General features: G+C 39.9%; 1 protein-coding gene across 2 annotated transcripts in view; it reads left to right on the top strand.

Moving 5' to 3' along the window:
- Window positions 1-26,210, top strand: part of LOC109985087 (kelch domain-containing protein 8B) — a 163,102-nt gene that overhangs the window by 34,238 nt on the left and 102,654 nt on the right. Inside the window, exons 2-3 of one of the 2 annotated variants that reach the window (XM_020635332.3) lie at window positions 9,083-9,753; window positions 9,902-10,472. In XM_020635332.3, the coding sequence (XP_020490988.1) occupies window positions 10,082-10,472 (391 nt within the window). In that variant the 5' untranslated portion in view covers window positions 9,083-9,753; window positions 9,902-10,081. Of the gene's footprint in view, window positions 1-9,082; window positions 10,473-26,210 lie in introns of both variants that reach the window. The other variant, XM_065961219.1, reaches the window with a different exon arrangement.

The following is a 26,210-nucleotide window of genomic DNA, read 5'->3' as shown; positions in this document are numbered from 1 at the left end:
TTCAAACACCAAAGATTATATTTTAATATCATGCTTACTCCGTGATTAAAATTCACTTCATTCCCTCTGCAGTAACTACAGACTCATCTGGATTCCTATTTGAATGAAGCAAATAAGATTTGAAGACATGAGTGGAGTTAAGATCCCAATCAAACCACTGCGAGCATTATTCATCATGCATTTTGATTTTAAGCAATTAAAATCATTATCTCCCCACCAGCTTAATGTCTGTCATTCTGTTCCCGGAGGGCCTTTTTGTAATCTCTCTCTGCCACATCTCCTCATTTTAGTCATCACAACTTCCTCTATTTATTCTTTAAAAGCTGGCGCATAACATAACATACGTTTGATTATTTTCCTTAAGTCAAGAAAAGCACATTTTCAACTCCCCAACTGAGCTGATGAGGATTTTATTGCTTAGGCAGTTTCACTTGTTTAAGAGCATGATAAGCTAATGGGCTGTTTCTTAATTGGTCTTTTTTTTTTTTTTTTACTATGAACACATTAATTGGACAAATCTTTCAGGCTCTGAGAAGCCAATGTATGCTGCCTGTATTGGAAAGGACAGCCAAAGAGCGGCACAGAAGACAGAGTGAGGATGACGCAGACCTAACACCAAAGAGCTGAAGGCTGCAGTGGAACCCAGAACCCATGTAGACGAGGACCTAGCCTCTGTGTGTGCTAAACAAGCATCCTTTATTTATGTTGTTACAGAGAAGACAATGGCTGGTTGGAACCTAAAAGTAACCACAAAGATCTGAGTGATAGTGAGTTAAAAGTAGAGTGAGTTTTATCTGAGAATGATGTTTCTGTATAAGTAGAAACATGTATCCTCTCTCTCTCTCTCTCTCTCTCTCTCTTTCTCTCTCTCTCTCCTTCTCTCTCTTTCTCTATCTCAGGCCAAATTGGATTTTAGTTGAGTGTTAATGTTTGTCTCAGAATATTCCCTATACATTAAGTGTGTCAGTTCTCTTAGGGGGGAGGAGACTGTTGGCAGACGCTGTGGAGGCAAATGTAAAGGGATGCCAAGATACTGTAGGGGCACGTCACTCCATCTTGGCCAGAGAGCGAGAGAGAGAGAGAGAGTGAGTCAAAATATGATTCATTCTATTTGGAGAAGGACATGCATATGTCAGTTTATGGTAAATGGACTTCAGCTTGTATAGTGCTTTTCTGTTGCAAAATACTGTCATGGATTGTTGGCTTGAGGCCCAGTCTCCTGGGATCATGGATCATTGAAGCATTGAAATGTTTTACCTTGATTCTTTCAACATTGTGAGATCAATGAGTCAATCCACACTCATTGACTTCATTGAGGGTAGAGGGCTACTATGTATGCAATAGTATGTATACAATTTTCAAGTAAAAATTTCAATGTTATTTAGATTTGTTATAAAAAGTTGCATGTATGAGGAGCACGACTGATCATGATTGAGAGGAAGTAGATGTGTAGTATCCGTTAAGACTGTTAAATTGAAAAGACAAATAGGCTTTAGCCATGCTAGAATTTGAAGCTGCACTACACTTCAGTGCATGTAATTGATAATAACAATGGAAAGGCAACAATTCAAATGTTTAGTGTTTTTTTTAACTGCTCACCATCTTGGTTAAGTAGCAAGCCAGCAAGCCACATTAACATGGACTAAGTTGTCTCAAAGCACTCTGAAATATTTCTGGATCCCAAAGTGAAACTTTCACATGTTCTCCTGTGATTCATCTGGTATGAAAGAGAAGCACTGTAATGGAGGGGCGTTGCAGATGTCGTCCCGAGGGCCGGTTTCTTGGACAGGAAATATTATCATCGGGAGTCATCTCAAGAGAAAACAGCAACATTAGTGACTCAACCCTTTTAGGGATTATTTTTAGTTTGCCTCCGGAAGTCATTAAGCTGCTGATGATAAACTAAACTGGAATTGCTGATTCATGAAGACATTAAGAAATTTACATATTATCTATAACTACAGATAGAACCTACTATCAATTATTTAAATTACAACAACAACAACTCTCTGTGAGATCTGCACGTTGATCAACTAATCGTCAACAGTTTAGAACAAAAATCCACTACGTCTTTAACACCAACCTTTGAGCACTTATTAAGTTTTATTTCATTTTATACAACAATTATAACAGGTGGCCTGTGGTTTATTCTATTGCTACTTATAAAGGCATTCTTTAGCACTCAATACTGCTGTAAACAAGTTCATCGGCTTCTGTTTAAATGCAACTTGGCTGGAAACAACGCATAAACGCTCTCTCAAATCCATCCGTTAAACATCAGCTGTAATTTCACTCCTGGCTACAGTTCAACAGAGCTGAAAACACTTAATCATAAATAAATCACATCTGATTGCCGCTCAACCTCAAGGCAGCAAGGACGAGTTAATTACAGCCAAGATGTTTGTGCTTTGAAAAATTTTGGATCTTATTTTGTGTTGAGTGTTTATCTACTGCGGCTAAATGTCGACAGCACGACTTCGATACAAAATCAAGCTCCTGAGGTTTAAAGAAGACCGAATAAAATGTAGGATGATATGACTTTGTAGGTGGCTCTTCCCAAACTTCAGTGAAGTTGATTTCTTTTAAATATGACCCATATCCAAATATCTAGATGTTACTAGAAAACACAGATTCTGGATGACATTTGACTTTAGCTTATGTTATTTTCCTTTGGTTCTTAAGTGACCTATATTTAAGCTTCTCTAGGCCCGACTCCATCTCAAAAAGGTTCAAATAAATCTCAGTTGACTTCTAGAAATGTTAAAAGACATCACCCAGATTTATTGTTCACTTCAGTTGTAGTTTTAGCTTCTCTCAGCTGTTTATTTTGGTTATAAAGCCAACAACATTATTGTTTTTATTCACTTTTCCTCATTTGTTTTCTCCTCTCATCCTCTGACTTAAAAAGTTGAGAGGAGCTGATTTTCACAAAAAAAAATGCAGGACCACTAAAGCAGATTATTCATATCTTGAATTTTGAAATGTTTATTTATGCTTGAGTTGATGCATATAAACCCAGCCCCTTACACAAGCCTTGTTCAAAACTCCTTAAAATCTCCTGAAGTTTTCGGGTGGAGTGCATGTGTGGACGCAAACACACACATTTTTCACCCTGGCTTTACCTGCCCTCCACCTGTAGTATTTTTTCTGGAGATAGTATGAGTGACATGATGTGAGAATTGAGCAGGATGTAATCAGGTGTACGTTCTAATTGCAATCTTTGTGCACGTAATTCAACTGCTGCATTATGTTTTCCATTCACCAGTATGTTCAATATGAACACAGACACACATTCAAAGTCTTCAGCTGTATTCACATGTACTCTGTCAAGTTAAGTGGGTAGTTTTTCTAGCTGATACACCTTGATTCATTGACTATTGACACAGTTTCCAAGTTTAATTCAGGTCCCCTTTGAGCCACACTGCATAGATGTAATCATTTGTATAATGACACTGTGCAGTTTAACTCCTTTCATTAAGCCATTACTGTGTTGTTTACTCCGACTGTATTAGGCCTGACAGCATGTGTTGCTAACAGGAACAGAGCTCCCCGGGGAGTCTTGGCCAGAGACACATCTGTCATACACGCTCTCACATGAACTCATTCACATCCTATTACCTGAAGAGTATAATAACCTCTAATAGCTGAGCATTGTGGGAACTGTGTTTACTTGTAAGCCTTCAAGCTAAATGAGATAAAACATCTCACTTAGATCTTCCTGTGAAAGAGCAACTCTAGTTTCAACACAGAAAATTCATCAAGTGAGTTTCATCAAGGATTGCATTTAGTAGAAGTAATAAAAAGACAGTGTGCTAGAGGAGAGACGTGATATTTTACAAGTGTATATATATAAGTGTCCGATTGGGACCTTAATATGATACTTAATTTTCTGCTTTCATCTCTGGTAGACTCACTTGAAGTCAAATAGAGACCCAAAAGAAGGCATTTTATCTATTCATGCACAAGCTTCAGATGTTAAATTGAACCTGTTTGTTTTATTTTTCATGTAACCACCACCATGCATAATTCCATCTTGATTTTACAACAAAATATGTGTGGCCAAATGTTCATATTGTAAGAAGCTGCAGGCTCAACTTTTCCTCCCCGAATCACAGAACGCTGATAAATAATAGAAGAGGAACATGAAACACAGTCAGATATTTTTGATGTCGTTGCCTTCATGGACGTTGGGATGCTGAAGCACAACAGAGCTTTTCAACATTTCACACGCACACTTACAGACACACATTCAAACAGAAATAATCATGACAGGAAACAGATGTAGGCAACAATAAAGGATGGACTCTGTCTATATGTTGTATGTGCATATGTATGTGTGTGTTTATGTGTATATTTGAATAACTCAGGACTGTTCATCCAATCATCTTCACACTTGGTGGATGTATTGCATTGTCAAATACTGTATGTTGCAATTTTGGCCTTATTGAGATGCTTATTTTCAGTTTTTTGCATTTTACGTTGTAACTGAGTCACATTTGAAGAAAACAAACAAAACAAACAAACAAAAAAACTAGCAGATATCTCTTGACCAAGCAAGAAAAATGCAAACATATTAGATGTTTGAGTTTTGCTTCGGATTGCGAAACAAACTTTGCTCCAATACTGTAGGCTGGGCTTATTTTCTAAAAATGTCTTTAGCCCTTTGAACAATGAAACCGCATTTGGTTTGATGTGTAGATATTTTGTCTGAGCGACTATGACAAACTGGGTCATTTGACAAAAATGAGACCCTGTAGCTGCATCGTCTTACTCTAAAGCAGTTCTCAACTGGTCGAGCCTCAGGACCCACCAACTGCTCCTTCATGAAGAATCACAACCCATTTTGTTTTTCTTCAATCAATCAGATTTATTTAAAGAAAAAATTTAAAGTTTGGATAGAACAAAGAAACTGAATGAAACAAACTTGTTTAAGTTTACAAAAGCGCTTCATAGACTTTTTGACAGCATTTTTTTTCCAGGCACACATTCGTGACCTACTGAAATCGGGGTCTTTAGGGTCCCGACCCACCAGTTGAAACCACTGACAGAACTCTCTGCCTGTCAGTATGTATGTGTGTTTGTTTGACTATCGTACTATAATCTTAAGAATTGTTCATCAGATCAACTTCACACTTGGAGGATGTATTACTCAGGACCCAAGGGAGCGCAGTCTCATCTTTAAAGCTGAACTTTAAAAAAAGATTTCAACACATAGTATCTCATGCAAGATCATTTTTAGTCATTTAATGGGCCACCTGAGTATAAATACAACTTTAGAGAAATGTTGAGAAGAATTTTGTGCAAAAAAACTATCTTCTTAAAATCTGTAAGTTCATACATTTCCCAAAATTCAACTGTTTGGTTAGGGATTTCAGTGTATTATATTACTATTACTGTATACCACCCTCCACTGGCTTCTTCTAACATTAAATACTTTCCCAGGCTTCGTCGCAGCTGCATCTTCTTTTTTTTGTTGTAGTTTCTGCTAAAAACTGCATCCCTATAGCTTTTGTCTTTGTTTTGTGGCAGTGGAGTTTAACCTAGGCAACAAGGATGTTGAAAGGTTGTTTAGCCATTGACCCAATGTTTGGGATGATTGATTGGCATCTGAAACAGACCATGGTATTAGCCTTCTTGTCTTCTACACAGCCATTGGATAAAAAGCCAGGTTTAAGAAAGATGACTGTCCTGCACTATGGAAAACTGGAGACAAACAAATTTGGGACATCTTCTCAATTTGTGGAGTGCGGGACAAGGGATGAAAATGCTGTGATGTCCTGCACACATAGGGTCACCTGGTCAACCTAATCCCTCTTCAAGTAGTGAACTTCTTTGATTTTCTTAAATTCTTCCTTCTCCCTCCTGTAGAGTCATCCTCATAGAAACAAACACAAAGATTTTCCAGTGTCTATTTCATGCAAATACATACAAATTAAAATACATCCACAAACATGCAATATATATATTTGTATTATTAAACCAACCAATATGCTATTGTCCTCATCTCTCTCTGCGTCTCACTAGTAAAAGGTCAGCGTATCCACAGGGCTCTGGCCAGTGAGCAGGACTAGGAAGACGACACAATATCCATGTTTATATAATACGTATCTATATAGCGTGATCTGAAGAGAGAGGCTGAGGGAAAGATTTGTATTGTGTTACTTTCTTTCTCTCCTCACACCTGCTAAATGCCATTGGTTTCCCTGTCAATCAACAGGCCACAGTGTGCTCGCTGCCTGCTGGGTCTCCATCAGACACACACACACGCACACATTCACACACTCTCACATACACACACACTGAACCAGAGCAAGTCTTGTCATTTCTCCCTAGCAGTATGAATGTGATTCTGATTATGACGTGCATTGTAATGTGAATGTGATGCTATCATGTTGAAACCTGACAGGATTACTTGTCTGCTTCTCACTGAGCCTTGATTTATCCATGTAGGGAAATTGCAAAAGAAATGTGTGATAGACAATCAGGAGAGATTATATTTGTAATTTTAAAACTCTACAGAATGAATGTAGGCCTCATTTTGACACTACTGATTCCCAATTACATGGAAGGAGCTCATTCCTTAAATTACTCAGAGACAGTAAACCACCTGCCTGCATGTTGTACAGGATTATTTTTTGCTTGTTGTCGGGGGCAACAATCAGCTGCTGATGGAAAGAGAGATCGTGTTGGATTGTCTCCTGCAGAACATGCTCATAGTTTAGCCCAGCAGCTTGACAATGGTAAAGAAAGTACTCAAGAGTTTTGCTGTCAGAATTGCTCCTGATGTCCCTGCAAATACAGTTTAACTGCAAAAGAAACTGTTAGCGACACATTAACTTTGTGACCAAACTGACTCACATCTCTCTGAAAGCACATTCATGGTAGAGTTTTTTATACCAAGCAAAAAGCAAATTGGTTTCAACGTGAAACTGAGAAAAAACCACGCAGTTCATTTTCTGTGTGGCTCATGTTATGCTATGATGAACCGTATTCTCATGGCTCATCGTATGATCCAATTTTAGTTAGCAGCAAAGCCATCAGTGTGACAGTTTGATTATTTTAGTTATTTTGCATGAAAGAGATCCCAACATGGCATGTGAACACAGAGGGATGTGTGTATAACCAGCTGTTATTAAAGAAAATATTGTCTTTTACTCAACCAAAGAAAACCAAATTTACAAACCAAATTATAAGAACTAGGCCAATAGAAGAGGTCAACATGATGTAACTCTTAAGTAAATAAGATGAACAATAAGGTGCAAACAGACCTATCTTCTTTTTCCTACTCTCTGGAGTTTTACAGCAGTTTGCATCCATTATGTTGCATTACTGCCACCTTCAGGTTTCACTATTCCCTCATTTTGAACTCACAGATCGGGTACACAGTCCAGTCACCTTTAAAAAAAAGCAGCAACCCACCTTCTACCTTTCACACTTTTTGTCATCTTTGAAATGCTTCTTGTGTTACACTGTACTTGCTCCACTGTCTGCATGTTCTACAGTTTCTTGTTCATTGCTATGACAACAATGCCCTGTTGGGTGTTTTTCTAAGACATAAAACAAGACAAAAATAGAATTTATAGTGGTGTGGCCAAATCAAGGTAACCAAGCAAAAATGATCTCAACCCAAATCCTCCCACCCATGACAATGGAGCACTTCGTCTGCTTCAAAGAGCTGGCTGCAGCAGTTCTCAGTCCATGGCCTCGTCTTTGCAAAAACCAGGAAGTTCATGCCCCCAACAGCCAGGTAACTCAAAAGAAAGTAGACTTTGTGTTTCTCTTCAGTTCTTATAAAGCATTTGCCTTTTACTTAAGATTTATGTGGACAGGAAACAATAAGAGTTCAACCTCCGCTCTGCTTTGTGCAGGGCTTAAAATAAAAGGTTTAAAAAATGTAACTTAAAAGAAAGAAATAATGATCAGAGTTTAGTGTTTGATCTTGCAGTGTTATAGTCCTGCCCACACTATAAAAAAACAAAAACAAAAATGAACTCATACCCAATCAAACTCAGTGTGTAAATTGTTTGGGAGGTTCACTACAAAATAACCAGGTGTTGGTGGGAAACTAATGAGGAGAGAATGATATTACCTTTGTGTGGCTGTGGCCATCACACCAGCCCTTTTCATAGTTACCTCATGATATGAACACTATTTATGCTGTTTACTGTTCACTGTCACTCTAAAAGACAGTTATTGTCATTAGATGCACAATTTTGTCTCTGCAATTTAAACCTAATTCTGGGTATTTTGTCATCTATAGAAATAGTTCAATTCTTGGATCTGTGGATCAAACTGGACTCCCCTATTTGTTTTCATATTGTGCTTTCACACTTGCACATAACCCCTGAAAAACTCTTGATCTGCACGAGTAATGCAAACAGCCACATTTTTCCCTTGACTTTATCCCAGTTTCTCCTGCCAGCCCCCTAGTATTCTTTCCGCAGAACGTCAGCAGTCATCAGTGAGCTGATGTGAGAACGCAGCAAGATTTTATCAGAAGAATTCCCCCCTGGTGACATGCATTCCCTGTGATCGATGCACAACCTACAGTAGATGTATGAACAGGACCGCTATGGTCTCCGTGCATGTCTTTAAACGGCTGTATTTAATTTTCCGTTCACAAGAATGTTCTTCACCGCTCTTTAGTTGAGATTGTGATTCTGTGGAACTACACCTAGCATTGACATATAGTCAAGTATTTTCATTATAGAGTTTTAAATAGTGGACTTGATGCTTCCTCCACTTCTTCTGAGTTCCTCTTTTTACGTCCAGCCCCCCTCCCGTCTCCCACTGTGAGGTGTGTGTCTGAACAACCAGATCAGGAGGATTTCAAGGGCAGTCCTTCTGAAATTCTCTAGAAATTTCCAAAAGTGGCAATGTGAAAATGGCTATACCAGCACATGAATTAATGCATCCATACTAATGCCGCCTCATGGCTTTTTGTGCTCCTAACACTTACTAACTGATTAGCACAGTCACTACTCGTAGAGCATGAATATAATTTATAGTCTAGAATTAAGGAGATGAAACATGATTGTCTTCATTGTAGCTAATTGTCACTCTCTCTTGTGTTTTCTTCCAGGTTCAGACCAGCAAGACGACACTCACCCTCTACAGAAGTCCCTGTGCCTGACAGCGAGTAATGGAAGGAGCCTCAGATGAATTATTTTCAAACTGAGGGAATAAAATCTTTATTGTAATAAAGGGAAGCCTTGGAGTCCTGATACTCCCATAGAGTTCAATTTAAAGACTTTGCTTCATTTTTTAGGGGATTTTTTCCCCCCGGTAGGATCCATCACCTTCAAATAGAAGGGTTCAAATAGAACTGTGCTGCTGCAGCCGCCTGCGACTGGTCGCCTTGAATAATTGTCTTTTGTTTCAAAGATATAAAATTCATTGCCACAAAGGCTTTCTCTTGGATTATCAGGGCACTGCTGAAGACAGTGCCATCTCTCCAATCGTTTTTTTTTCTTCTCCTTTTTAACTCCTCCACTCTGGACTTGGTTGAAGTTTTTTCAGGATTAAGTATTAAACCCTTGGACATAGTCTTCAAGCATCAGCATTTTTTTTCACTGGGAATATAGTCAACTTTAACAAATAAGCGTCCCAGGAGGATGCAGTGAACGCAAGAAGAGGGCAAGAGAGAGAGAGGAATAGAGGAGGATGAAAAGCAGATGGCTTTACCGCACAAACACCAACAACAGGATGAATAAAACATCAGAATAGAGAGGGAGTCGTGACATCTGGCACAAGGTGTGAGCTGGATTTTCTCTTTCCCTCTCCCTTTGTTTTTTTGTTTTTTTACCTTTTCTGTCAATTCTTACAATCCCTTTCACCCCTTTTCTCTTCACCCCTTCCTTTAATTTTTTTTTTTCTTGTTTCTTTCCCCTTGTGGATTCAGGGGCTTCAGGTGGTCACTCACACAGACAGAAACAAGCTTGTGCGTCTGCTTGTTTCTCCTGCTCTGGCTCAGTGCTGTTCCAGCTTTGTGTGCCCCCTCATCCAACTCTCTCCCACTTCCTCTCCTCCTTCCCTGGCCGCTGTGTGTGATGGTGCGTCCCCTCCTCTCGGTACTGGAGACATGCCTGTGCAGGAAATGGCGGTGAGTCCTGTAAAGTCCCTGTACTGGGAGCAGTTCCCCCCCATGTCACAGCGCCGTGTCTACTGCACTCCAGTCTACCACGAGGGCCTCCTCTACGTGATGGGGGGCTGCAGTGAGACCGGCATGCCCCTGGACAGTGTGGAGGTCCTGGATGTGGAGAGCCAGACGTGGAGCCAGCTGCCGCCGCTGCCCACCGCGAGGGCAGGGACCTCAGCTGTGGCGCTGGGGGGCCAGGTGATGGTGCTCGGTGGAATGAATCAGCAGCAGACTCCGCTGGCTTCTGTGGAGATTTATCATCCTGACGAGGGCAAATGGGAGAAAAAGGCCAGCCTGGGTCAGCCATGCATGGGAGTCACTGCTTTGGAAAAAGGTAAGAAAGAGTTCTGCTTTTCATACTAAATGTGCAATTTTCAGTGATGATGTCATTCAAGTGTGCTGCTGTGGTCTTTGTAAGGCAAGGGAATGCTTTAACACTCATGAGTTAAGTTGGACCTGGTCTGTTTCAGTCTGGGTTTGTTGGTTTTGAGAGTCGTTCTGTTGGTCAGTGCTGAGTTACAAGTTTCAGCACGAGCAACAGGCACAACCAATGAAAGAGCTTTGTAATAATGGTTGAAATCATGTCTGAATGTATAATGTGAATTACATTACTCTTGTTTGTGGTTGTATTTGGAGTTGTTTACCTAAAACAGGGCATGTGTGGTTATAGGTTTCAGTTAGTCTTTAGGTTTGTCCCATTTTTAGGAGGCCTTACTTATGGCAAGATTCCTGTGGACTTTATACCCAAATGTACTGTCTTCCACAGTGGGTCAATATTATTCTCACATTAATAGAATTTCAATGTACCAATAGTAATATAAGTCTTTGTATAAATCTAAGTCTATAACATAAAAACAAGTCCTTCCATCAAAATACTTTCTAATCATAGCTCAGCATCAATGTCAATGCACAGCAGGATTGTCCAGCATGTATATCTCAAACATTGCGGTTGAGTTGGATGAAGAATGACACTTGACTTGTTAAGAAACTGAGGGTTGTGTTTATTTTGTCTTTGCCTTTTCAATTCAAATGGCAACCTCCAGTGTTGTGAAATGAAGCCAATGCAAAAGTGAAATAAACTGCAGTTCTGCCAGTGTCCACTTGAGGCTCGCTGCAATTGTCACATTAACACCCACGTTAACATGCTCTTTTTTTCCAAGAAGAAAACAAGTTTGTTTGAATGGCTCATGTCTTTATTTGTACTGACAGTGTCCGTTTTGATTATATCAAAGAGTTTTGCATAATTAGGCGTGTGGCTAATCTGATTGACAGGCAGGCGTGTTGTTGCTGTTAGCCAGGAGGCTCAAGGCCTGCCTCAGCTCCAGCTCTTAGCCTGCAACTAGGGTGATTGGAAGTGAACATGACAAAACATTTCCAATATGGCGACCGCCATCATTGGTCTCAAAAACTCTGCTGCAGAAACCAATGGGTGATGTCACTGAGACTACGCCCATGTTTTATACAGACTATGGCTCAGTAACTTGCCCCTAAAATAAGCATGCTTGGCCAATGCCAACGGCAGCTGATCTTAGAGTTAGCATAGCATTAGTTTATTACAGTATTGTTTGAGAATACAAATGATTTAATATGAAAGCCCCATTCATCAAGATGAGATAAGCTCAAGTTTTCAACCACAAAGTCCTTCACTTATGCAGATCATAAATCTTGCCGTTGTTAGTCCAACTTACTTATAGTTGAGTTTGTGTTTCTAGATTTACGCTCTAGTTTTCCTCTGTATTAGCAGTTCACAAACACATCAGATGTTCACGATGTTAGTTTGACAAATGAACTTGATTTCAGTGTTGAGAGAGAGTTACTTTCTGTGTTCTCTCTATCAATCCAAATTAGTCAGAGCAGGACCCTTTGTTCACCTCGTCAATTAGAGCCAAACCTCATGAAGCCTCATTAAGAACTGATAAAGTGGACTATTCAGCAACCTTGACATATTAATTAGCCTTTGAAATAATGACAGCAACAACAAACTCCTTAATTTGAAGTGAAGTTGATGAATAAGCTCTTCCGTTTCGGGTAAGCCTGTCCACGCACAGAGATTGATGGTTTCTCACACAAGTCATGACGCTGGTCTTTAACTTGGGACATTACATTCAATAATTCTGATTGTTTAAATGGTTAGATGTTTTTGGTATGTAAAGGCCTCCTGCAGTGCATGTTTTTGTGTGAAAACTTTCCATGGGTTAGAAGAATTTAGAAGAATGTCAAACATAGCTTGTGTAAAAGAGAAAGAAGTCACACAGCCTACCTCTGCTGAATAAACATACTTGACTTAATGTTCATTCCCCAGGCCATGTGCATGCTGTCTGAGGCTTGTGTGTTGGGCTCAGGGGAAGGGAGGGTCATGAGAAAGCAAGGGGGGAAAAAAGAGTGGAAGGAAGGAATGAGCTTATCACAGTCTATTATGGGGGAAATAGACACAGAATATCTGTGGCCAGAAAGTCCAGTGAAACTTCAAATATGAGGATTGTGGAAGAGTCAGAGCAGAAAATGAACAGAGAACTGAAGTAAGATAAACTTGAAATTCTCCCTTCCTGCAGTTTCCTGTGTTTACATCTCAGGCTGCCTGCTGCTGCTGCTGTGTGGACCTGATAAACTCATGAATGTATCTGACCTTTCACTGTTAGAGAGAAGAACTGAGAGGATATTTCTACACTGTGCATATTTATTCCATAAACTCATGCACAGGGCAAAAAAACAAAAATAAGAACATGACACAGGTGCTGGTATGTTAGTGCAGCTCATTAGGATTGTTTTGGTATTTGTAGTTTCTGCATTTTAAACATCATAAGAGGGTATTACAACAAGATACAGTCACAGGTGTTTGTTACAAATCTGTAACATTTATGAGCAAATGGGATTTAAAAATGTTTGCAATGGATTAGCTTTCACTTAATCCTCCTTCAAAACAATAATTTCCACATCATAGGTAGGCAAGCTTAAATCAGCATAACTGTCAAACTTTGTATTTTTCAGCGTGCTTACTCTGTGTGCTGTAGTGAAGTATTTGGGCTCCATGTGAGCTTGCCTGGTGGAGCAGGTAGTATCAAGGCTTTAGTCCTCGCTTCAGCAGTCCATGCTGATTCGATTCAAACCAAGGCCTTGTGGTGCATGTCATCCCACCTCAACGTCATCTTTTGTTATTGTTTTGATTGAGAGCCCCCTGGCGGCGGAATTAACAAACTGTGCATTTTAAGGCAATATGGCGACAAACTTTTTTCTCAATAGTATACAGTTATGGAAAAAGCAGCATGAAGAAGAACGATTGATGGAATGATTTCTGCAAATTATATAAGGTTATACACCCTAACAGGACATGCATCCGCACATTACATTTTATTTTCACTGGTTTTCTTGACAACTGGACAACTTAATTCGTTGTCATGGGAAACCATGCATTGTTTTCCCGAGATAACAAGATAGATATGTTCAGATCTAAAGGAAAAAACAGGTAGATTAATTGTAGGGATGAATGTCCCTTTAAGGCTTCCATATTAAGGTCAGGAAGCCAGTGAAGAATGGAGTCAGAAGTCAGAGAGAGAGAGAGAGAGTAGGAAATGACATGCGCGAAATGAGCCACAGGTTGGATCCAAACCGGGCCGCCTGCCTGGAGGACTAGCCTCCCTGCATGGGGCCCGCTATATTTTACAAGACCTTTTTTTATAGTGAGCTCAGTATCCCTGTCTGAACAAATATTTCAATATTTACACATCAAAACAAACAGGGTGATTTGTGGAACTGCCAGTGGTGTGTTGTAAGAGTGTAATGATAGGATGTGCTTTCAGACAGAAACTGGTGCAGCAGAGGAGCTGTGCTCTAAAGCCCTGCAGTTCTTACACTCCCCTAAGTGGAGTGCTGTCACACTCATTAGAGAGAAAGTCCCACCAGAGAAGAGCTGAACATTTACAGCTCAAATCTGCGTGTTTGCATGTTCACTGAGTGCTGCACAAGAGATACCCCACAGTGAATGTTCTCTCTAAGCAGCTGCACACAAAATGACTGTTAACAAAAAAACAGGATTAAACATTCATTGGTTTTACTCTCACTGTTCCAAGTTCTCAGGGGAGGATAGATCTTGTAGCTGATTATCACTGCATGTACATCATTAGTTTTTTTTATACTGAGACTCTGCAGAGATCTATCAGGATTACATCACGTGTTAACCTTGGACTTTGTTTCACTCGTTTGTTTGCTTTGTGACAGTTTTATTCTTTCAAGCCTTTTACGACTGTCATCTTAATTAACTGCTGTGTGGATTGTGTATATACTTATGCATATCTGGGAACCTGTTTGCTACCAATCAATGGCTCTAAAGCTAACAGTGTTAGACAGACTCTAATTGAATACCAGGCATGACAATACAATATATTATTCTGTATGTGGCTTCATTCTGCACTGTTCCTTGTAATATGCTGGTCTCCACAGTTACCATCCCTGGCAGAGGCTCAGGGTGTGTGAGACCATTATCCAGATCTCTGTGTAGAATCACATGCAGGAAAGTTCCCCTGCAGCTAAATGCCATGACTCTCCTGCAGCTCTTTACCTGCCCTTAAGAGACTCAGAATTTAAATGAGATTCCGTGTGAAGCTGATGGAGGTTTAAAGCAGTGATGAAAGTGGATGTCTCCATCATGTTGTGCAAAAAAGTGTTTTTTAATTTGAATTTGAAAGGAGGATGTCATGGTTACAGTTTAGATGATAAACTAGAAAGCATTTATTTAAGTTGTTCATGTGTAGGATTGAAATACATTGATTGAAAGCATCTGTGAATAGTAAAGCACTTATTTCATGGACTGACAACTATGTGATGTAAAGAGGATCAAATTGAATTATTTTACCATGAATAGAGCAACAACATATATATATATATATATATATATATATATATATATATATATATATATATATATATATTTTAAAAAAACGCAAAAAAAAGTTCAGGCTCAGGATTTTTTTTTTACTTTACGCTTTGAGCTTGACCCTGCACATTTATCAGCACTTCTATGTGTGACATAGAACATCTGGGTGTGCATGTGCATAATAAAGTTAATTTAGCTTAGCTTGGGGGATAGTGATAGACGCTAAGCATTATGGGTAGGGGTTCAAAAGAGGCATTTTTTTTATCATGGAGAGTGAGACATTTTAATAAGTGTAGTTGTTTAAGGTATTTAGATTTAGATTCCTGACATGACTCTTGTCTTTTACATAAACATGTCTACTTACTGTTCATTAAAGAAAAAGCATTAGAGACCTATTAACACACCTGTGTGTTTGACTGAATACTTTAAGTAGATGTATTCTTACAGCGTGTGAGTCAGCGTGCCTGTTGGCTCAAAGGAACTCTGCCATTAAAAACCCTCAGCCTGGTTCCAGCAGGCAGCAGATTTTTATGAATTAATTTGAACTTCTAGAAGAAGTGTTGAGTTTCTGTCTTTGTCATAACGGAGGATGAGTCATCTGACATTTTACTTTGGCCATGAATCTGAGTTCAAGTTTCTGAAATAATGTTTTGTGTTTTAACTTCAGAGGAAAAAAAATCAGGTTATGCAGGTTGACATTTTTCTTTTAACTAACAAAAAAAAGTGCCACTTAAAGTTTTGCTTAGCAACTGTAACTATGCATGGCAGGCTCTGGATGTCTCTACAGGCTGTCGTGGTGCATGGAGCTGAAGTGTATTTCCAAAATCTTTAAAAAAACACACTACAGGGTCTTCAAATGTTACTATACAGTGTTTAATGTAAGCTCCAGTAATGAGCATGCCAGGCTAATTAGCTCACCACCCACACCAATAAGCTGAAGCTGCTTCCAGAGGCAGAGCTACTGTATCATTAGCACACTACTTTATTTTGTAGGGATGCAGGGTGCGTTAGAGAACACATCTGTGTAAGTGATAGAGTTTAGAGTGAAGATGAACTGTAAAAAATTTCAGCTACTGCTTTTGTTCTTATCTAATCGTCATTCAACCGGGTTTGACCCCAACTTGCAGCTCCTTTCCCGCATGTCATTCCCCACTCTTTCATTCCTGTTTCTGACTCCATCCACTGTCCGATCAATAAAGGCATACAAAGCCTCAAAATAAGCTTTAAACAAAATATATGTTGACAAATGCATAAAGCAAACCTGTGGATTCTTTTCAGTTAAAAACAAAGATGAAATAGTGATTAGAATCTGTGTATGGACAATGTGAAATTGTTTTCAAAGAATAAATGAATATCCTAATAATCAATAATGTGAAATTACAAGTAATACTATGTAGAATATAAAACAAGCAATGTTATATTGCTTTACTGAGAATATGGCAGCCTTCTGACTGCCTTTAATTTCAAAGTAAAATATGTAACAAAATACATAAACCAACAATATTAAATGCAGCAGCAGTTGCTCAGTACTTTCAAATCACGGTACAACTCTACAGAAGACTACAAGTATTTAACTTACATACTCTGAATGTTTACAGTCACACCGGTGTAACTACATAGATAACTTCATGTATGCCAGTATCAGTAATTAGTTCATGTTTCTATTCTTGTACGAGTTTTAAAATACAATATTTTCTTGTGGTTATCCAAATATATTCTTCAACAAGAGTATCGACCCTGTGAAAGTTGCTTTGGACCAAAAAGACCACCCACACACGAAGCACATAACGATTAGAGTTTGTAAAAAAAAATCGTGCAGAAGTCAGAAAACCATGCAAGCAAAAAAGGGAAGGGATTAAGTTAACAGGCATTAGTCCAATTTTCCGGCAGTGAGTCATGTAGGTGGGTTACATTCAGATAAAATGGCTTGAATGCTTTGTGTGGTATCTGACAGGGAACAGGTGGAAATAGGCTGATAAATATACTGCAAGGCTGATGAGGGAAGTGAGAAAAGGTGAGCAGGTGGGCGGGAGTTAGAGGAGTTTTACATTATTTTACCAAACATTTCAGATATATACTGACTCTTATTTTATATTAAAGATACCATGACCTTACTGTTTCTCTACAGTTAAATATATGGCTGTGTTTATAGTGTTGATGTTTCTCTGTGTGTCCAATAAACATACAGTAATTGGTATATATCAAGTCATGTAGGAAAATGAACATGCTATGGAGATGTGTTTGATGAGAGAGAAAAAATATGTGAAAAAATACCTATGCTTCAAGTGGTGTGTGTGTGGCGTGTGCGTGTGCGTGCGTGCGTGCGTGCGTGTGTGTTACCCACAAGAAGATGGTTGAGTGTGCGCAGTGAGTCTTCCTTTAGATGTGCTTCAAGCCAACATCCACACATTTTTCCCACTGATGCCTTCTGATGTCTGTTGTGACTGTGTGTGTGTGTGTGTGTGTGTGTGTGTGTGTGTGTGTGTGTGTGTGTGTGTGTGTGTGTGTGTGTGTGTGTGTGTGTGTGTGTGTGTGTGTGTGTGTGTTTCAGATGGTGGTCGGATGATTGACAGGTCTTGGCCTGCTCTTCAGCCCTGCTCTCCTCTCCTCTCCCCTCCCCTCATCTCCTCCTCTCCTCAACTCTCCTCTCCTCTACCCCCTCTCCTCTCCTCCTCTCTCTATCTTCACTTTCCTTGCATTTCAGAGTCCACTGATCAAGCTAGCGTTGCTGTTGCCTAGCAACAAGTGTGCGGGTGCCGTGTTTGTTTTTAGCCTAATCAGAGCCAACGAGCAGATTAACTTTAAATGTCTGTGAGCCACAGACAGAGTGTGTGTGTATCTTGTGTTTTTTTCCCTAAATTAGCAGCATTTATTTAACTGTGTGTGTCTGTGTGTTTTATTTCTTTGCCTCTCGTGAAGAGAACATCATGGGTGTGTGTGTGTGTGTGTGTGTGTGTGTGTGTGTGTGTACCCCCCCTCTCCTTTTTATCCTCAAGTTCTCTTTCTGTCTGTTTCTTCCGCCATCATTAATTCCAAATACTGCTGTATATCAGACAAAATCCCCATCACAGTGCTTCAAGTCCAACTTTTTGTTTTTCTTTGAGTTCTTGAGTTTGACCTTTCCATAACATTCTTCTCTTACCTCTTTTACTTCACTCATACTTCAGCTTACCTTGACACTCACATCTCTTTTTCCTCCGGCTCAGCTCGCTCTGCACAGAGACATGAAACATTTTGTCTAATAAATACTGTCCCCCGCTGTGCCGTTAAGCGTCTGGCTTTGAGTTTCTTCATGCTTTAGCAGAGATGCTTTTTAATTGCCGCTGCGGCACGACTCAAACAAGTGTCATGCTTTTACTTTCCTGATGGCTATAATTTCCTTATCTTCCAGTCTGTGAATAACGACCGCCATTCCCTGCCTATATTCAACAGTCTGGCCTGGAAACAGACTGACTGAACAATGACTGCTCCACAGCGCTGTCAAGCTCCTGAAAGATAGAAGTGTTCCTACACGAGAGGAGATAAAAGCACGCTGTAATGGCTTCAAAGTAGTGCAGGAGGGTTCTTTGGGGAAAAGGTGTGAAGTCTGTTACTAACCAAATCCTCGTAAAGATGCTACTCTCTCCTCCTGCAGAAAGAGAGAGAAAAGGGTTTGAAGGCAGCTGTTCTACGATGTGTTTCTTTCCATAAGATTTGCCAAAAAAAAAGCAGAGCAGTCACCCCAGATTCTTGGAGTTTAATTGAATATGTTTCTACTTTCACTGTGCTGTGATGCAACTACCGAATTCTTTTCTGGTGGTGCTTGCTTTTCTTGAACAACCTGTGATGACCTGGTTTCTGGGCTCCTGGAGCATCAGTATGCATTATGCAATAGTGTGCTTCATTCTCCCATCAGCAGAAGTGCTGGTAAGTTTCTCTGCCATGTAGTAGTATGCTGGATTTTGGGTCGATTTGGTCATGTGGTGGATTTGTAACTGACAAGAACTGACTTAGAAATATGCGGGGAGGGGAGTTGGCAGAATTCGTTGGTATTTCACTTGTTATTGCTGTCATGTTCTCACTCATACTTCTGAAATAGCAGTCTGTGCCCTTAGTAAAAAAAAAAAAAAAGATTTAAAAACCAGTTTGGAACATGAAGGCTCTGTGGTCTAATTAGCAAAATATTACAAAATATATAACCACTGTGTTGCCAAAATACATTAGTACTGCTGTGATAACTAATAAGCAATCACCAGTTAAAATATGAATTGAAGCTATAATCCATGACACAATGTCAAAACTGCAGAACGATACAGTTTGGATACATTTAGTCACAAAAATAACTTACTTAGGTTCAAGAAGAAAAATACATTGTGTGTAAATAGTTACCAAATATTTACACCAGTAAACTAACGTCAGTTACTTAAGCTCATGTCCATGAACCATTTGCCACCAAGAATATGTCCATGTTTTATAAAGTCTGTCGTCCTCGCAGTCATATTTGTATCCAATTCTGACTCCCTAGTAATCCAAGCTGTAAATATGTTCACATGTTGCAGTTTAATTTTAAAGCACCTGTGAGTGACTTTTTGTGTCAAATTTTGCAGCACGTGAGAATAAAAACCTGTCTTATCTTAATGAATTAACTCAACTCAGTAGGAGGAAGCAGTGTAAGACAACTCTATTCAAGAGTTTTTACAGCTTACAGCTTACTTATATCAACTTCTGTGTGCTAAGATTCTGTCTCTACATCTTTGTGTTAACATTGTGGGGAAGCAGCAGGACACAGAAAGATTCCTCAGCAGTTTTCTTCAATATCAGCAGTTTCTGGAAATCAAACAGTCGTACTTGAAAGGGAAAGCCATGGCTCAGGTTATCAGTGACAGGGCTGGGGTTTTCTTCCATGCCTGTTCCACTGATTCATTCCCTTTTGCTGCTCCAAAATCAAATTCCTTTTAACACATTTATAAGGCTACTTGACATGCTTAGAGAGACAAAACCTTATTTTTTCAACTGTAGAGAAGAATAAAAGGCTTCACCTCCTCAGTAAGCATGCAACAGAAAAAGAGCGCTGATGTATTAAATAATTTCATTTCACTTTTTGGTTCTCTTCAATTAAACATATGAACTTAGAAATGTTCAGCAGCAGCACATTTTCAGAGACGAGCTGTAAATCCAAATCCCCTTTACATGCTGAAGAAAATATCAGTGATACTTCATTTAATGACATTCTTGTGATCATTTAATAACTTTATTGCTATTTATTTATAATATGTGATTTCCAATAGAGAACAGTTTTTTAATTAAATGTAACACACAAGTAAGGTGGTAGATTTGGTCAAAAGATGCAGGATAAGTTGGACACCATAACTTCCACTGCCTGCAGAAATGTGAGCTTCATTGCATGACACACACACACACACACACACACACACACACACACACACACACACACACACACACACCACCCACAAATGCAAGCAGGCAGGCATGAATCCACGCACGCAGGCGCAAAGCTGATATGTCCCCGTTTCAGATGTTAAGGCTCTTTGATCTGATTTCCGATCATGAATGGCTGTCAGATCACACAGAAATGCAAGCGCACACACATTCTCATTTCTCATTTAGATTCCAACGAGTCGTCTTAGAGTCCAGAGCAGAGGCTAATCATGCAACAGGACATGTTTGATGGTGTTTTTATGATATTTATTTGTGCGTTGCATCACGTTTCCTGTGTTATTAACATATGTGTACATGTACTTTTCCCTGCTTTGGTTACATGTTATTTTATTTCTTTGTTAAAAATGCTCCTATATGTTTCACTCAAACACACAAACACATCAACGTTTGTATTCTTTCTTGTTCACACACTGTGCGCTTGACTGAGTTAATTTCCCCTCATCATTCTACGCATTAAAAACTGTGATAGACAGTCATTATAAAGTCCTGAGTGTTTGTGAAAACTTTTTTGGCAACTTTAAGAAATCTTTCTTTTTTAAAGTATGTTTTTTTTTCTAAGAGGCTTATATAAATGGAAGCAGAAAAGCCGGAGCTAATGACATCAAAGTGACAGTCAGTGGAGAATTAGCACTCATACAGTTTTTCTGCCTGACGATGCTTTTCCTGTCAGTGTTCTGAAGTTAAATAAAAAAGCCTTGCACATGGTACAAAGTTTCGTAGAGTTTCTCTGCTTCCCCTGCACCTTTTTATTGCTCTAAACCAGCAGCGCTGAACACAGGGGTTTCTATTCTAGGTATCAGTCTCTGATGACAGACACTGTGATAGTGTGGCCCAGCTGAGCTGAAGATGAAATGTTCTGCTTCGGGCTATAAGCTGTAGTTTCCTCCTAACAATCTCTGCACTACTGTATCACCTACTGTACCTCTGACTTACCGTGAAACTTTTCTACTGTCACTCTGAATGCAGCAGCAAAGAGAAATTAACAATTCAAAGTGATTCTCACTCATTTTATTTGTTTTAAAGGGATACTTCATCCATTTGCATTAAGCTTTGTATCATTAGAAACCTGGTAGTATTTTTGAATGGTCGTGCATCCCGCCCTCATTTTCCCCTGAGATGGGAAATCTTTGTATTTCTGAGTCTGAAAAGGAGCTTCCAGTGATGCAAAAATCGTCATTTTGCGTCATCGGATTAGCGGGGTGAAACTACAACGCTAGTTCCTCATATTTTCGACCACTGAAGCTACAGACCAATCACAGATTAGTGGGTGGGAACTCACTCCCAGAATTTGAAACGTAACGTCCACCATATTGCTTGGAAGCTATGCTAACAGGCTCTATGGAGAAAGCTGATAATGGCGGAAAAATATAAATATAGCGGCGAGACACCTGCTGTCGACAGGCCGGTCTTGTGTCTTGGCTGCTGCGGCCGCCGGGCACTGGCCGCTGGGACCGATGGGACCGCTGGGACCGCTGGGACCGCTGGGACCCCTGCTGGCCACCGGGGCTGCCGCTGGCTGCCAGGACTGATGCTGGCCCCAGCAGCCGAGAAACAAAACCAGCCTGTTGGCAGCAACCGTCTCGCGGCTATATTACTATATTGCTGGATGCCGCTGGCATAAGGCCTTGCCTATGGACACAGACATAGAGTTTGTTTTCTGCCAGGAATTTCCAAGATACCAATTCCTTCTGGAAGAAATTTTGGAATCAGTTGTGTAAATGGCTTTATGTGTTGATGTAAATATGTCTGTAAACCTGACCTTAGTGGGAGTGGCCAGTGGTGCCGTGCATTCTGGGATTTGGTGTCTTTTATCCACATGAGCCAAAAAGACACTTTCTGCCTTTTCTCAGCCAAGAAGGCACCAACTTCAAAATTAATTTCACATTTCTACTACATATATAGTATGTAGTACTATAACTCTAACCCTAAAATACTGGTAGTTGCAAATAACAGTGAGTTGGTGAGTTAAATTTGATACTACTTGTGGCTGAAAATGACAGGAACATTGTTTGCAGAAGGAGAAAATTCAGTTAACAAAATGAATAACTGAATTATTTGTTCGGCCGTCAATCCGTCCGTCAGTCAGGACGAATTTCAGCCTAATCATGTCATTTGTCATGCAGTGCACAGGGGGGCACAAGGCACGATCAGGGCCCGATCTGCAGCTCCCGACCAGTCGGATGAATTACTAGCATGTTTTAAATTTTGGTTGGTTGCATGCAAAGGGAAAGTAGAGCCTCGAGCTGGACTTCAGGGACATTTTTTCCTGATTGAATCTGGGCAAACAGCGTTGGAAAGGACCATGGCAACAGCAGGCATTCATCTGTGTGTCTACCTACTATCACAAGAGATATGAATGAAAGAAACGTTGGCAGGAAATATCTGCAGTACTCCAGCTGCCAGGGAATACTTGTTACTATTATCCTGTTTTAGCTTGTGTTTGTTGCTGATGCTGAGTGTGTGTGTGTATGTGAGACAGAGTGAGAGCGTCTCTGACAGTGTTTGTATTTGAGCCGTGCACGAGACAAATGATATAGACCTGATTTCAAATTCTGTTTTCAAAGAAAACTTTTTTTAAACTGTGAATGCCCATCCTGAAGTGTGAGCACTTGGTTGTGAGCTTAAATGTGTGTGTCATAAAACCATTCACTTATACAGTGTGAGATGCACTTCACCACAACTTTTATGAAATTGTGTTTTAAAAAATGTATGCCTGGCTAGAGCTGTGAGCAGAGACTAGAGTAAGTTAGCCTGGCACTTGACAGTCTATTCTAAGCTAGGCACCCTGTACTATTTTTTTAATCCAGGTCCAAACTTAAAAGCATGTCTTCGCAGTTTAATTTAAGAAGAGTCCTCTGCTTGGATTTATATGATTTGTTTTGTTTTGTATGAGTGAGGTTTCTGGACGGAACGCTGAAGTGTTTCCCCCAGCCAATGACAGCACGAAGGTTAGTAAGAAAATTCTGCAATTGGACGGGATTTAAACCAGCGAATATGATGTACAAAAGATCAACTTGGGTGAACTTTGTGTTGCCGTGCACCTGCAGATGACGAGTTGGCCTGCTTTCTGTTTTTAAGAAGACTATTTACTTTATTGATCCCCACAAGGGTAAATTCTGTTTTTACACTCTGTTAATCATGCAACACCCACAGGCTGAAATATACACCCTGTTGAACCTGTTGAACAGGCAGATGCCAAACACCAGGGGTTAGCTTGTGTTAGCATGTGGTAGCTTGCAATGTAGGTACAAGCAGTAAACGTACACACTACTTCCTGCAAGAGTGTGATGAACCCAGGAGGAGGAGCCCAGTTTGAATGTTGTGTTTACAAGCTGTAACGAACAAAGATACTGACTACACCTTTAAAGTTATTGCTAATGTTCTTCAATGTTTTATTTGTTTTGTCACCTAAACTGATAGGTAGGAGTTTTTTATTCATTGGATGTAGCATTTGTTTGATGGGATCTCTTTCAGATAACATTTCTTTTTTAGTCCTGGGGTTTAGAAAATGCAACCTTTGTGTAAGTGTGCTGAGGTAGAAATCCACTCTGAAAGAGGCAGAGATACAATATGTATCATTGACTGTTGCCTCCATCGACTAGAGTGCTGTACAACCACAAGACATGTTGAGTTCTAAATGCAGCTTTTTGCTTTTTGTGAACTACAAAAGCACCCTCACTCTGATGGGTATAAGTGCCCCTATTGCTCTTTCCACCTACACATACTCACTGCAAAGCACCCAGCATGAACCTTTTTCTGTCAAAACACATTCAGGAAATGTAGAAACCTCAACATATAGGTAGACGAGAGTGGCGGGGGATAAGTGGATATACCGGAAAAAAAAGAAAACAGCATGTCAAGAGAAAATAACTCCTGCAAGTGCTCTGAAAATTGAGGATTGAAGCCATACATAACAACCTGAGAGTGTATGAGAGAGTGCTGATGTCCTTAAGGGTAAATAGTCCGAGTGACTTCACAGTAAAAAAGCCTCTGATCATATTCCCTGTGCCACTCTGACCCAGCAGAGCCATAAATCCAGGCTCGAGGTGCTTTGGCCGAAGAGGGGTGCTGCCTGTGTAAAGCCAGGATTACTTATGCTGAAAGTCTTGCTGTTTGACGATACTCCCAACACATCCTCTGCAGAACGGCTTTACCAGGGGAAGCCCGGGGCCCTTCTGAGACTTTCATTAGATGCTTAGAGAGAGGATGATTAGGGAAGAAAACCGACACAAACAAGAGCTGGCAGTGTGAAATCTGGCGGCATGAAACAAAACAACAGTCAGCCGTGTTTCTTGTTCTGGGCGAGGAGCTTTTTTTGGTGCTCAGTGATGCAGGAGAATCAGAGTGGGAGAAAAGTGAATGAGAGAATTTAGATGCAAATACAAACATGAAAACGTGGATGGTAAACACTCAAAAGGATATAACTTCTTTCTGACTCAAACAGCTTTTCAATTCAGTTTAATGAATACTAATATTTCATACACTGAGGGAAATTCTTAATTACATCTTCAGTCATTGGAAATTAAGTGTCTTTTTCTTTCCACTTGACAGTCTCCAGCAGCACTCGCACTTTCTCCACAAAGACGGCCAGCAGTGAGCCCTGGCAGGAAACTATCAACAGAATAAGAGTGAGCTTTAATTATTCAAAGTATAGACATCAGTTGACTGCAGGGGGCAACAGTTCAGAGCGCATGCTGGGCTTTACATCTCTTTTCTTATTAAAGTACAGGTTGGGGTGTTCAAACGCAGCACTTTTAGCGGTCTGAGGAGTTGGGGAAAGTGCTTTTGTAGCCACATGTAGGCGAACTTGTACTCAAAGGTTGGAGGTTTTAATAACAATTAAATGTAGAAAGAAATAAACAGTGAGGCCTGTGTTAAATAAAATCTATAGTCAGAGTAGCTGCATTTTAACAGCTCAATAAATATGTCCAAGACCAAAAAATATCTGCAATATTTTGAGGTAGAAACCCACAAACCTGTGGTTGTTATTGAGAGTCTTTTTTAAGGTATTTATTTTACATTCACTCAATCTTTTACCTTTTCATTCACAGGATTTATCAATCAGCTTTATTGCTGACTTTCATAGCAAGATTATAAAAAATGTTTGCAAAATATCAAATTCAAAACTCTGCTGCTCGCTTTCAAAACGTCTCCTCCTTACTTTAACTCTCTCATCCCGGTCTAAACTCCCTCCCGCCCACTACGCTCTGCCAATGAAAGGCGTCTGATCCAACCTTCACAACAGGGTCCTAAGTCTCTGACTAGACTCTTCTCCTCTGTCGCCCCCTGGTGGTGGAATGAACTTCCAAACTCCATTGGATCTGCAGAGTCCCTCTGCACCTTTAAGAAAAAGCTAAAGACCCAGCTCTTTCATGAATACCTACTAACTTAATGATGATGGTCTCCATATTATTGATGATGATGATGGTAATGACGATGGTTTTTGTTTGATAACGACGACTTATAAGATGGTTTCTATACTGATTAGAACTCTCAAGAACTGCCCTCAATGTTGTGCTTTGCCTCTGGTCACTTCCTGTCAGCACCTGTGTGTCCAATCAGACTCAAAGCTGATCGTTTGCACTTACTGACATTGTTCCCTTTTTTCTAGATCCTTGCTTGTGTTGTACTTACTCTCTGATGTACGTCGCTTTGGATAAAAGCGTCTGCTAAGTGAATTGTAGAATTGTAGAAATATACAAAGTATTTGTAAAATGACACATTCTGTTTAATAAGTTCAAGATTCAGATTCAGATTCTTTAT

The sequence above is a fragment of the Labrus bergylta genome, chromosome 12 (genome assembly GCF_963930695.1).
Source record: "Labrus bergylta chromosome 12, fLabBer1.1, whole genome shotgun sequence".
NCBI lineage: Eukaryota > Metazoa > Chordata > Actinopteri > Labriformes > Labridae > Labrus > Labrus bergylta.
The sequence above is the reverse complement of the archived record's forward strand: the minus strand, read 5'-3'. Positions and strand labels throughout refer to the sequence as shown.